This window comes from Malaclemys terrapin, chromosome 3 (assembly GCF_027887155.1).
Source record: "Malaclemys terrapin pileata isolate rMalTer1 chromosome 3, rMalTer1.hap1, whole genome shotgun sequence".
NCBI classification, from domain to species: domain Eukaryota; kingdom Metazoa; phylum Chordata; order Testudines; family Emydidae; genus Malaclemys; species Malaclemys terrapin.
In genome coordinates this window covers 204,524,913-204,538,503 of record NC_071507.1, presented here as the reverse complement: position 1 = coordinate 204,538,503, position 13,591 = coordinate 204,524,913, and the positions used below count along the sequence as shown (strand labels likewise).

The 13,591-nt window shown below is 52.0% G+C and overlaps 1 protein-coding gene across 1 annotated transcript in view; it reads right to left on the bottom strand.

Moving 5' to 3' along the window:
- KCNK3 (potassium two pore domain channel subfamily K member 3) overlaps positions 1–13,373 on the bottom strand; it is a 101,892-nt gene extending 88,519 nt beyond the window's left edge. The window contains exon 1 of the mRNA XM_054024314.1: positions 13,039–13,373. Within this exon, the coding sequence (XP_053880289.1) occupies positions 13,039–13,321 (283 nt within the window). The 5' untranslated portion in view covers positions 13,322–13,373. The remainder of the gene's footprint in view (positions 1–13,038) is intronic.
- Positions 13,374–13,591: the final 218 nt, after the last annotated feature.

Below are 13,591 nucleotides of genomic sequence, written 5' to 3'. Positions count from 1 at the left end.
CCCATTCCAACTGGAAGTCTGTCCTTGCAGAGCCCAGGAAAACCCACTGCAAGCATTTCAAACAGCCAGCCCGTGAATCAAATCCCCTTCCACTGGATACACCGTGCACACGTCTGATTTCCTGCCCAGCTGGAACAAGGGCGGCGGTCACATGCCCCTTAATAATGGAGCAAAGTTCAATGTAATAAATACATTGAAAACAAACCGTTATCTGGACAGCAAGAAGCCTGGCTGCGAACGCACTTGAATAATAAGCGGCTGAAGGAAGAGATTCCCTTTTCCAAAAACTGCCAGCAAAACTCCCTGTTCTACTGACTGCCAGCTACACGGACACCATTGGTGGTGGCCAGGCTGTGACGCGGCTCAGCGCTGCCAGATCTCTCTGTGTTATCGCACAGCTCATGCTCTTCGCTGTTTTCCTTAAAGTCCCAGCTCCGGAGTATGTGAAAATCTCAGTTTGAGTATCTGACTCCTGAGTTGTACCAGGCCTGAAGATCAATACGACGAACCTGTGGTGTGTTATTTTTAACAGGATGGTTTTTTAAAGCCGATCTCACTGGGGGGTTTTGGGGGGGCGGGGGGAGGGTCTGACTCATGATTTTTGAATACCTGGGCTTGGCAATCACGGGAACATTCCACAAGCCCCATCTGCTGGGGGAAGGTCAAGAACTGGGCCTGGATTCATCCCTGCATCAGACCAGTCGTACGCTGGGGTCCTTCCACTGATTTCAGCACCGTTGTCCTGGTATTCAGGTGCAGTGACGCAGTAACGGCTCAGGCCCTTGATTTCCATTATAAGCCCGTCTGTGAACCGCCCAAACGAAGCCATTTTGCACCCAGGGCTTGTTGCCAGCAGAGAAAGTCATACCCAAATTCAAGGCCATTCCGGCAGACCCGTGTTCAGATGCAGGACTCGGGAGAAACCAGATTGAATCTCGGTTTTAAAATTCATCGCAGGCGGGGACGCTGCGGCTCATCCCACAAGCGACTCACCTGAGAAGCGTCATGTTACGCTGATTTGGAAGAGCGCCCGGTGATCGTGGGCAAAGAATCGGTTTCACGGTGGGGAGAGGCACAGCTGGACGGCTATTCACCAGCAGATTGGGAATGTCCGAATAATCCCCTGGGGGGGCCTTTTAAAATGCAGCAAAGGGCCTCGTCTTCCATTGTTTTTAGCCCTTTTCCCCATTCAAAGAGCTTTCCAAGTGGAGCCCTTTGCTCTCCCTAAGCCCTGCTGGCCCAGTAATAATGGTAATTCCTCCATTATTATCCCTGTTTTATAGATGGGGAAACCGAGGCACAGAAAAGTCAGCACAGAATCCAGGAGTCCTGAATCCCCGCCCCTCCGCCCCCGCTCTGATCACTAGGTAACACTGCCTTTAAGATCAACAGCCTTCCTCTGATTGGCAGGAAAACACCCAGCAAGACTGCGCTCTGCACCAATCCAAATGAGGAAATCCGAGATCCTGTCACTTGAGCGGGGGCATGAAGCCACCAGGTCGGATGGCTGAATTTCCAGGAGCCCTGTGGTGGGACAGGAAACAAAGTCCTTGGGACAGAGCCATTGTCACAGGACCGATGCCTCCTGCTTCGAAAATAAACATCTCCGTGTTCGCTGGCAGTTCAGACAGGGCTCGGAGCAAACACGAGCCGGGTAATAAGGTGCCCATTAGAAGCTATTACAGAGATCTCCAGGGCCACCGGAGAAGTAGATTAGGAAGCGGTTCCAGAGATAAGAGTGGCCCTGCGGGAAAGCCAGGACTTTGATCGGGGTAATTGCCAGCATTGAGAAGAGCTGCTCTGCTAATGCCAGGCGCAGGGATACCGGGAATGCCGTACATTCTGTACAGGGCACTGAAGCTGTATGGACCTGCAACGCACCAGAGACTCAGCACCTGGCAGTGCGGACGCACCCAATGCTGTGCAAACCTTCCCCCCTGCCCCGCAGCGCGGTCAGACAAATAGCTGCTAGTGCAGTTTGGCTTCACCAAGCCCCCTGATGTGCAGGGCCACAGCTGTGACTGGTGCTGGGCAAAGGGGCAGAGGTGTGTGAACAAGTGACGGTACCCCAGATCCATGCCCCAAACCCCCTGGGGCGGACTCAGCGCGGGCGTCAATGCACGTGAGTGCAGTACCACCTGCCTAAAACCAGCCTGAGAGCAGCATCAGGCCCATGTCGTGTAGACAGAGAAAACAGAGCGTGAAGCCAATCCCGCCTCCACGTGTGCGCAGGAGAGAGAGAATCAGCAGACCAGCAAGCGCTTGGGAGATGACGTTCGAGCACTTCTGCTCTGTTCAACTTTCTTGGACTTTACCGGCCAGATCCTCAGCTGGCCTAAATCAACATCACTGGAGGGAAGTCACCTGGCACCAGCTGGGGATCTGGCCCCATACAGTTAACTTAAGCCCCCATCTGAGCAGAGTTTGGAGCAGTGGCTGGATGCGGGAAAGGACGGAGCAGTGATATTTTACCCAGCTCCAGCTGCCATCCCAGGGCAGCCAAAAGGTTCTGCGAAAAGGACCAGCAGCGAAAGAGCAAAGACATTGGACCAGGTATTTCGCCATTCGGGCTCAGAGCTCACAGCACTTGAGATGAGTGCGACAGTTTTAGAGCAATGGCGTCTGTGGCCGGGTGAACTTGCGGTGCAACTCCGCTGAAGCCAGCGTGGTGACACTCGGGATGGAGCTGGCAGTACGCGGGCAGCCCCAGGCCCCAGGCAATGCTCTCAGAAGAGCCGTGCTATTGGTTTTAAATTTTGTAGTGATCGAGAGGGCCAATGGAGAATTAAAGGGGCAGGCTGCCCTGTTACGATAACCTCTCTACTCCCGCTCAATATTCTTCTGTTCATCCCAGGATGGCATTAACCCCCTTGACTGCAGCATCGCAGTGGGAGCTCATGATAGTCCCCCATCCTGTGAGCACAGCTCCGGGCTTTGTTCCGAGCTGCAGGACTCTACATTTGGCCATCTTCAAACACATGTGGTTTGCTTGCCCCCAGATTGCTCTGTATCCGTGACCTGTCCTTGTCATTATTTACCATCCCCCAACCCTTTGGGTCATCTGCAAACTTTATCAGTGATGATTTTTGATAAAAATGTTAAATAGCCTAAGGCCAAGAACTGACCCACGCGGGACCGCACTAGAAACATACCCATTCGACCATGATTCCCAGTTTACAGTTATATTTTGAGACCTGTCGGTCAGGCGCCTTTTAATCCATTTAATATGTACCATGTTGACTGTGCATTGTTCTAGCTTCTTAATCAAAATGTCGGGTGGTACCAAGTCAAATGCCTTACGGAAGTCTAAGCGTATTACACCAGCACTACTACCTTTAGCAACCAAACTTGTCATCTCATCCAAGAGATATCAAGTTAGCTTGACAAGATCTATTTTCTATAAACCCGTGTTGATTGGCATTCACTATAGTCCCCTATTTTAATTCTTTATTGAGTCCTGTATCAGTGTTTTGCCCAGGATTGACATCAAGCTGACAAGCCTATAATTACCTGGGCCATCCCATATACTCTTTTAAAACATTAGCACGACATTAGCTTTCTTCCAGTCTTTTGAAACTTCCCCGGTGCTCCAAGACTGATTGAAAATCAACATTAACTGCCCAGAGACCTCCAGCTCTTTTAAAACTCTCCAGTATAAGTTGTCTGGAGCTGATGATTAAAAAATGTCGAACTGTAATAGCTGCTTTTTAACATCCTCCTGAATTACTGTTGTAATGGAAAACATTTCATCGTCATTTGTTCTGAATACACCGTCCTTTTCCCCCAAATACAGGACAGAAATATTTAGTGAACACTTCTGCCTCTTCTGCATTATTAGTGACAATTCTACCATTTCCTTCTAGTAATGGACTAATACCATTGTTGGGATTTCTTTTATTCCTAATATATTTTAAAAAACTCCTTGATCAATTTTCTGCAGTTCCTAGCTTCTAATGCGTATTCATTGCTGTGACGAAGCAGGGGGCTTTCTTGTTGTTTTCAACCGTTTGCATGCAGAGGGCGTGGGACTCAGTTTCCCTGTGTGTTACTGGTTTAACAAGGTGGTGGGAGAGGGAGTTTGTTGTTACAGAGGGCCAGCGAATGGCCTGGAGAATGGATACCCCAGCGACTGGTGCTCTGGTGACTGGGAGGTCCAGCTCGGGAGTCACAGACGGTTCTGGCCAGTGGGAGGACAATGGGCTGTGGAGAGAGGACCCCATGACCTGACCAGCCCGTTCTAGCCAGAGGGAAAACAGAGGAGAGGAGGCCCAGGTGGCCTGTTTACCTGGGACAGAAGACAAAGGACAGAGGCGGGGCTTGGGGGACAGTGATATCAGATGCCCAGCTAGAAGGAGGGGGTTCTGGGCTGGCGGGGGCAGCAGCCAGAGCCCGCCTGGAGGCTGGGGAGACTTAGATGGGCTGGGCTGAGGGAGGCCAGGCCTGAGGCCCTGCGAGTTTCCTGTGCTGGGTTCAGATGCTCAATAAACCTCCTGTTTACGCTGGCTGAGAGTTGCTCCAGGCTAGAGATCAGGGTTGCATTATTCCCTCTGGGCGTGGAGGCCCCGGGGGTTCAGAGCGAGGGCCCACGGTGAGAGACAGGTGTGCTGAAGGCGCAGAGAGGTGCCGTTCCAGGAGGCGGAGGGGCCTATGGCTTAACCCCCGAGACAGAGTGGATCCCCAAGAAGTGCTGTCGCACTGAAGGGGGTTCCTCCCAGGGACCGTACAGAGCCAGAAGAGAGCACGTGTCCTGTCAGTCCGGGACAACTGCTACCAACTTCTTCTTCTTTCCATTTGTTGTATATATTTACAGCTGCTTTCACTTCCTTTCTAAGACAAGGTATGTTTTTAACCCTTCTTTCTCAATTTTTTTCTGACTCCCGGATTGGCTGTGCTAATGGCAGGATGATCAGGGACTTTAGAGTCCAGGTTGTCAGATCAATGTGAAAGCTTTTTCCATGCTGGCTGGCCCAATCCGGGTTTACTGCGGTTCATCCCATTTATGCAACCCACCTGATCCCCTCTTAACACTCATCCTGGGACAAGAGGGAAGGTCCTCTCATGGATCAGTTACTGGTTAAAAGACAGGAAACGCAGAATGGCAATAAATGATCAGTTTTCACAGTGGAGTTTCCCAGGGATCTGTACTGGGCCCAGTAATGTACAACAGATTCATAAATGATCTGGAAAAAGGGGTAAAAAGGTTTGCAGATGGTAAAGAATTACTCAAGTTAGTTAGGTCCAAAGCAGACTGCGAAGAGTTACAAAGGGATCTCTCGAAACTGGGTGACTGGGCAACAAAATAGCAGATGAAATTCAATGTTGACAAATGCAAAGGAATGAACATTGGAAAACATAATCCCAGCTATACGTATAAAGTGATGGGGTCTAAATTAGCTGTTACCACTCAAGAGAGAGATCTTGGAGTCCTTGTGGATAGTCCTCTGAATTCATCCACTCAATGTGCAGCGGCAGTCCAAAAAGCAAACAGAATGTTGGAAATCATTAGGAAAGGGATAGATAATAAGACAGAAAATATCATATTGTCTCTATGTAAATCCATGGTACGCCCACATCTTGAATACGGCGTGCAGTTCTTGTTGCCATGTCTCTAAAAAGATATATTGGAATTGGAAAAGGTTCAGAAAAAGGCAACGAAAATGATCAGGGCATGGAATGGCTTCCGTATGAGGAGTGGTTAAAAAGACTGGGACTATTCTGCTTGGAAAAGAGACGACTAAGAGGGGATAGGATAGAGGTCTATAAAATCATGACTGGTGGGGAGAAAGGGAATAAGGAAGTGCTATTACCCCTTCACAGAACACAAGAACCAGGGGTCACACAGGGAAATGAGTAGACAGCAGGTTGAAAACAAACAGAAGGGATTATTTCTTCACACAACGCACAGTCAACCCATGAAACTTGTTGCCAAGGGATGTTGTGAAAGTATAACTGGATTCAAAAACAAACTAGAGCAGTTCATGGAGGACGGGTCCATCAATGGCTATTAGCCAGGATGGGCAGGGATGCAACCTCACCCTCTTGGTGTCCCTAAACCTCTTATTGCCAGAACCTGGGAGTGGAGGACAGGGGTTGGATCACTTGATAAATTGCCCTGTTTTGTTCACTTCCTCTGGGGCACCTGGCATTGGCCACCGTCGGTAGACAGGATGCTGGGCTAGGTGGACCATGGGTCTGACCCAGTACGGCCGTTCCTATGTTTTTATGTTCCAAGTCTTCATAACCCCTCGCGTTTCATTTACATTTTGCCTCCCCTCCATATTCTTGAATGAAAGCCACCAGGAAAATGGCACCTCTGTAGACCAAACGGCTAAAACTCACCCCAGTGAGCAATGGTTTGAGACAACTACAAACCATAACCCACTGAAAATACAAGTGTTGTCCCAGCCACCTCTGTTGGCAGGAGTGGAGTATTGCACAAGCTGCAAAGCCCAAAGCGTCAACGTGATGGGGGTCCCGATTCCATCATCTCAACAAAGCATTCATTGAACGAGAGCCCTCACTATCCAACACCAGCCTGCCCCAGGAGATGCCAGCTTTGTCTGTAAGAGCCCGATGCACAAAAGACTGATCCTAATTATTCCTTTACCATTGGAGTCTTCCAACCAAATGCTGACCTGGCTCAGCATGGCGTTGTTTTAAAAACAGCAGAGGCATGGGGAACTAGCGCAGTAGTTTGCAATAGGTTAATAGACTCCAAGGCTGGAAGGGACCATGGTGATCATCTAGTCTGACCTGCTGTAGAACACAGACCAGCGACCTCCCACACAGCAATTCCTAGAGCAGAGCTTTCAGATAAACAGCCAGTCCTGAGTTAAACATCGTCAGTGTCGGAGAATCCACCACAGCCCTTGGTGAATTGTTCCAATGGCTAATTGCTCTCACTGTTAAAAGTGGATGCCTTATTTCCTGAATCTGTCTAGCTTCAACTTCCAGCCATTGGATCCTGTTAGACCTGTCTCTGCTAGACTGAAGAGCCCACGATTAAATATTTGTTCCCCATGTAGGTACCTAAAAACTGTGATCAGGTCACCCCTTCCCCTTCTCCTTGTTAAGCTAAATAGAATGAGCTCCTTGAGTCTGTCACTATCCGGTATGTTTGCTAATCTTTTAATCATTCTTATGGCTCTTCTCTGAACTGTCTCCAATTTCTCAACATCCTTCTTGAATTGTGGGCCCCAGCACTGGACACCGGATTCCAGCTGTGGTCGCACCAGTGCCAAATACAGAGGTCAAATAACCTCTCTGCTCCTACTTGAGACTCCCCGGCTTAGGCATCCCCTGATCACATTCACATTTTTGGCCACAGCATCACACGGGGAGCCGAGGTTCAGCTGATTATCCACCACGTCCCCCAAATCTTTTTCACGGTCGCTGATACTTATCTACCTACTGCTTCGTCAATTGCAACCTACTAGGAAGGTGGTATTTGCTCTGCCCCAGGAGGGAATGATTCCCCTTCTGCTTGATTTTGCTAGATCTTCCGTTTTACAATGCTACAGGGCAAAAGACAAGGCAAGGAGGGGTATTGCTTCCGGAGAAGGGGTGTTGGGTAGTGCTCTCTTAGAACAGGCACCGGTTCCTTAAAGGGGCTAGAATTGGGTGGTAAGACAAATCCAGATCTCTAGGACTGGAACGCTGCCATGTTTCATCCATCTCCACAGGTTACAGTCAGATAGCTACACTGGCAAAAACCAGAGCCAATCCTGAAGCATAGGACACCCCATGTGGTCCAGTATAAACATCGCACCACCGAGCCATGTTAAATCATCTCAGCCTAGGCATGAGCAGCATATGAGGTATTTAAAAAAAATGTGTTCTTTGAAAGCCAGATTTCGTTAATCAAGGCCAAACATTCTTTCCCTGCAGGACCGAAAGAACACGTACTAAAGAAGGTCAGAATTTGTTCTGTAATCAGCACAGCACAAAACACGTGGCAACGAGATCCCTCAACAACTGAAAACTCCTCATTCTGAAAAAGGACGTAACTCAAAAGCACCAGCTGGCTAGTTCCAAACTTCATGAGAATTTTCCGCTGCAAAGGTCATTGACGGCGATGATTATTCTTAAAGGTCTGAGACTACAAGTCCCAGTATGCAACTCTTAACTCTTTGAGGACATTGTAAATGGACGGCACTTGGGTAGAATTTAGCGTCTGCACAGTTTTCATCCCTCGATCTCAAAGTGTTTTTCAAAGAAGGGTAAGTGTTGGAGCTGGAAGGAAATTTTCTGATAGAAGTTTTTCCATCAGGAAATGCCATTTTGTCGCAGCCAAAACTTTCCAGGGGAATGGGTCAGTTTCATTTTGAAAAGAAAAAAAAAATGGAAAAAGCATGTTTCAGTGCTGTTTCAAGCTGATCAGAATGGAACTTCGCCCCTGGTTTTTATTTAAAACTTGATTTTAGTTTATAAATTATAATATAATTTTTAAATGTCGTAATCAGACCAAAGCTGTTTGATTTTTACAGAACAGAATGTGTCAGTTATCTCGACATGAATTCTTTTTCTGAAAATTCCATTTTGGGGGAAATTTTGAAATGTTTTGGTTTTGTTCTAATTTGGAAAGAAAACAAATTTCAAAATGGCAGAACGCCTGTCCTCCAACAAGCTCTATTCAGTGTCATTACCCCCATGTTACAAGAGGGGAAACTGAGGCACGGAAAGGGGAACATGACTTGCTGAAGGACACACCGTGAGTCAGTGGCAGAGCCAAGCAACGCTCTGTTCTCCAGACTCCCAGTCTGGTGTCAGACCCACTGGGCCACATGAATGGTTTTAGCCCTTTAAAAAAATGGCTGTGCTCCACCCGAGGTGACTGCATTTCAGTGGTGGCAAGTGATCTCTGTGCAGCACAGCTGTGTGACTGTTGAACAGCTGCTGCGCCCCACCCCAGAGGTGGCTGCATTTCAGTGGTGGGTGAGCATAAATCTTACCCGAGATGAACAAGAGGAGACATAATATATACCAAATAATGAATGGGACAGGAGAAGTGAATGAATACTGCCAGGTGCCTTGGCTCATAACACAAAAACAAGGGCCTCTCAAAGTAACCAAAATGTGTCACATTCAACACAGAACAAAAGAAACCCTTTTGCACAACACTGAGCTGGCCTGTGCAACCCACTGCCACAGGAGAGCATTAAGGCCAAATGCGGAGCAGGATTTAAACAAGGGACTGGGCATTTATAGAGGTACTGAGAACATCTAGAGTTAGAAGAAGAATTCAGACACAACCAAGAATTTGGAAGGGTGAGTTATCAACCTCCCTGCTTCAGGGCATAAGCTGGGACCTCTCACTATTGTGTGTCAGGAAGAAACTTTCCCAGTGGTTACTCCCCAACAACCCATTGCTGAGGGACCTGGGATCTGCTCCCTTCCGACGGTTCCTATCAAAGCCGCACAAGTTACTGCTGAGTCTTTCAGGAAGCTGATTTTCAAGGGACACGAAATGCTGGTCCAGAGAGAAATGTGTCAGGCAAAAGAAATCTGCTATAGGAAGGAACAGACGCTGTCAGCAGAGGGTTTATGGCAAGTGTCCCTGGTAGGGAGAAACGGATTGCAAGACCAGTAACGGTAATAAACATAAGCAATTGAAAAGGGTAATTAGAGGAGGGGACGTCGGCAGCGCCCAGCTGCACGGATGACTCCTGCTAACAGTCAAAGGCTGCTGGAGCGTACTCCCAGCTGGCCAAAGAGGAAAGCGGAAACAGTCGAGGACTGTCGTGGGGGGAAGATGGGCAGGTTTGTCAAACCTCAGTGTAGATACTGTCCCGAGGGTGCGGGGAGAGGATGGCAGGACACCAGATCTCCAGGTTGGGCTGGAGAGGAGGAGGCCAACGGGCAGCTAAACACAGCCCCTGGGTGTTAACCACACAGATGAACAACACAGATGTGCAGCCGGCGAGGACTACGGTTCCCAGCACGCAATGCTCCAGCGGGAGCCGAGACGTGCCTGGCCACTTGGATCCAGGCGACGCTGTGCATGCTGCGGCCTGCACCTACGTATCCAAGAGGAGGCCACCTGCCACCTGCTCTGTTTAATGCAAATGACAGGCCCCTTGCTGCACGCTGCCAGTGCTCCCTGCACAATGCTGGCGCCCTGGCTCCCGTTGCCCTCCGGAGGGCAGGAGCAAGTGCATGGCTGGAAGTCATGGCCCTGCGGGGTCTGTGCATTGAAGTCCTTGGCTTGGGGTGCCCCAGATACTGTAACGATGGAAATTGCTAGGGGGAAAGGTGTCTAGCGTAGACATGGAACCCAGCCCTGAATAGCCAGGCTTGCTACAGGAGGGATCCTGCCCCCACTGCATGGATCGGAACACAGCCACTCTGGCACCCTAAGCCACCAGCCGCCCCACGGCTGCTACACTTCAGCGTGGTGGGGCCAGTCTATCTGCTGAGCCACAGATCAGCCAGCCTGGCTCTCCACCTGCCCTGCCCCCCCGCCCCCAGCCCTGCACAGCCAGGACCGAAAGGCCCCCCAGAGGGCATGTGTGTTAGTCGAGAGGGGTGAATGAGGAGAGGGACGCAGAGGGCAGGGAAGGGGCTGGCAGGGGGAAAGGGGGGAGTGGGAGAAGGTAAGAACCAGCTCAGGCAGCCGCAGCGTGGAGTCCAGACGCGGGGCTGGTAATTGGTGTGAGCCCATCCCCATCTGCTCACGCTCCAGAGGAGAACGCCACAGAGCTTAGCCGGATTCGGGACAACTGGCTGCCCGCTAAGCAGGCTGGGGCAGGGCTAAGAGGCATCGGCAGGGCATGTGCCTGGAGGAGTACAGGACTGGAACAGTGGGGGGCTGCGGGTCAGGACTGCAGGGCATTGGCGCAGAAGGCTGGCACTGGGCCAGCAGGGGGCGCTGCAGCTAAGGGTTGAAGTGCCCTGGCAGGTTGTTTTCAAGCCAGAGCAGGTGCTATTCCAGCTCCTGATTGAGGCCTGCCCCCGTCTGACCTCACTGTCCCTGTCTGCACTGTGGCTTCCTGCCAGCCCCCCTCCTCGGGTGTCAGCAGAGCTAGGAGCCACCAGCCTCCTCCGGGGGGTTTAACACCACACCCATGAATCCTGCTCTGAGCCGGATTCCATGACAGAGGCTTGGAAACACCAGCCTCCTGTCTACACCAGGGGCTGCTAATGCTGGTGGAGTTCGGTGGGGGTAGCCAAAGTGGGGAACGCTCAGGCAACTTCCCTAGTGCGGACGGGGCCACTGTGTCTGCCACGAATCCCTCCCTTTCCTGGGACCAAAGGAAGATCAAAGACCACCTCAGTAGGAGGGAAAACATCAGAAGTGGGTTGTTGTTGTTTTTTTACGGGGCTGGGTAGTGAAACAAGACCATTGTGCGAGTGACAGCCAAGGTGGCGTTATTCAAACTCCTTGGAGCCGTTTGTTACCCCCACGGCGGAACAAGGCAAATGCAGAGAATGTGAGGTCATTTTCAGATGGCGCTTAATGAGGTTCTGCGACCAAGACGCCGGGGGCAGACAAAGCGTCCTCGGCCATAGGAATGTCCTAAGCCCCACAACAGGGAGATTTGCTTCCACACAGGAAATCACAAAGAGCTGTCAATGGAGTCTTTACACATATGCTGTTTACACTACACTAGCCAGGGGATGCAGCAACCGAATTTGGAATCCAGAGCCGGACTTGCTAACTGCTCTGAATCCGGTTTGCTCACTAACACCCCAGGCACCTTGCACCTGATTCTACTCCAGTTTTTGCAGCGGTGTAAATCAGGAGTGGCTCGACTGGAGTCACGCCGGTGTAAAAATGGGGGTCAGAAATGAATCAGGACGCTGAAATTGGCCCTTCCTGGCTGCATCAAACTGCACCCATTTGCATCTGGTTCAGAAGCGGTCCTGCACCTGATTCTGTTCTGACTGACGCTGCGGTACATCAGGAGCAACTGCACCGGAGTCAAAAGGCGCTACAGACGCCTAAAACAGGCGTGAGATCAGATTCAAACCCGTCCGGCAGCAACGGGGTCAAATTAGTGCTGAGCCGGCTTGGGGGTCTTGCCTGCTAACTTCGCCGGCTGGAAAGAGCCATGCCCGGGTGGGGGAGGGCGCGAGGGCTCGCTTTGGGAATCGCTTCTGCTTCCACATGACACCTTTTAAAAATACCCACGAGGGAGGAACCCTCCGCAGCCCCAGCAACAACAACAAAAGCAAAGCCCCGGGGAGTGGGACCCCCCCGCTTTGTTTTCATGCCTTGGTGAATTGCAAAACAAGTGCCTGACTTGCAAACAATCCGCCCCCCCTTTTTTTGCACGCTTGCAAATTGCACAAACAATGATTCGCAAGTGCGTGTGTGTGTGTATCTGCGTGTGTGTGTGTGTGTGTATGTGCGTGTGTGTGTATGTGTGTGTGTATCTGCGTGTGTGTGTGTGTGTGTGTGTATGTGCGTGTGGGTGTGTATGTGTGTGTGTGTATCTGCGTGTGTGTATGTGTATCTGTGTGTGTTGTCACGGTGCAGAACAAACAGCCCCAGGGCAAAACACAACGTGGAGTTTCCCAGGGGGTCCCCGACCCCCGACAGCTTCTTGGGGAGGGCAATTCCGTTACCCTCCAAGTCTGGCTCGGGCCAGCCAGCGCCTGCCCCATGTCCTCAGCACACCCCACCAGCGGACAGTCCGGCTGCCAGGCGCTCCCCAATTCTTCCCCGCTAAGCACCCCCGACCCCCTTTCATTACCCAGATCAACCAAACCCCGCGGCGCCTTCCCTGCAATCAACTCGCTTTCACTCCTGCTCCGCGCCAGCCAAGGGGGCGTGTGGGGGAGACGCCCGGGCATTCGGAAGTAGCCCAGGACTGGGACTGACTCCGGAGTGGTCCCATCATTCCCCACCCCCCGGCGCCAAGCGAATTAAAAGGGGATGGGGAGCGGGGTGTCACAGGGGGTCCCACCACGAAGGAGCGGTAGCAGCCTCCTTTCTCCAGCGAATGCCCTCACCCCCCACTCCATAAAAGCCGGGGAGGGGGGGACCCGCGCCCGCCCGCCGCCCGGCCGCCACGGGGATGGGCGCGGCGGCCTTACCGATGGTGGTGATGACGGTGATGGCGAAGTAGAAGGAGCCGGCGAATTTCCACTGCACGCCGGCCTTGTGGGGCTTCAGCTTGAGCACCACCCACTCCAGCTCCTTGTAGCTGGCGCTGCTCAGGTTGTATTTGCTCTTCAGCTCCAGCCGCTTCTCCTCCAGCCGCCGCCGCTCCGAGGTCTCCTCCTCCGACTCCAGCGCGTCGAAGACGGCGGCGCCCACCAGCAGGTAGGTGAAGGTGCAGATGATGAGGGCCAAGGTCCGCACGTTTTGCCGCTTCATGGTGCGGCGGGGGCGCGGCGGGCGGCCGGCGGGGGTCCCCGGGCGCAGCGCGATCCGGCGGCGGCGGCGGCTGGAGCGGAGCTGGCCTGGGTCATGGCTGCGCCGAGACCCCCCCCGAGCCGCGGCGCTGGGGGCCCGGGCTGAGCTCGCCGCCGACTGGCGCGGGGTGGGCGGGAGCCGCGGGGAGCTGTTCCTTCAGCACCACCCCCGGGGGAGCCCGCCGCGGCTCCCCGGCCGGCCATATAAGGGCAGGGCCACGCGGGGAGACAC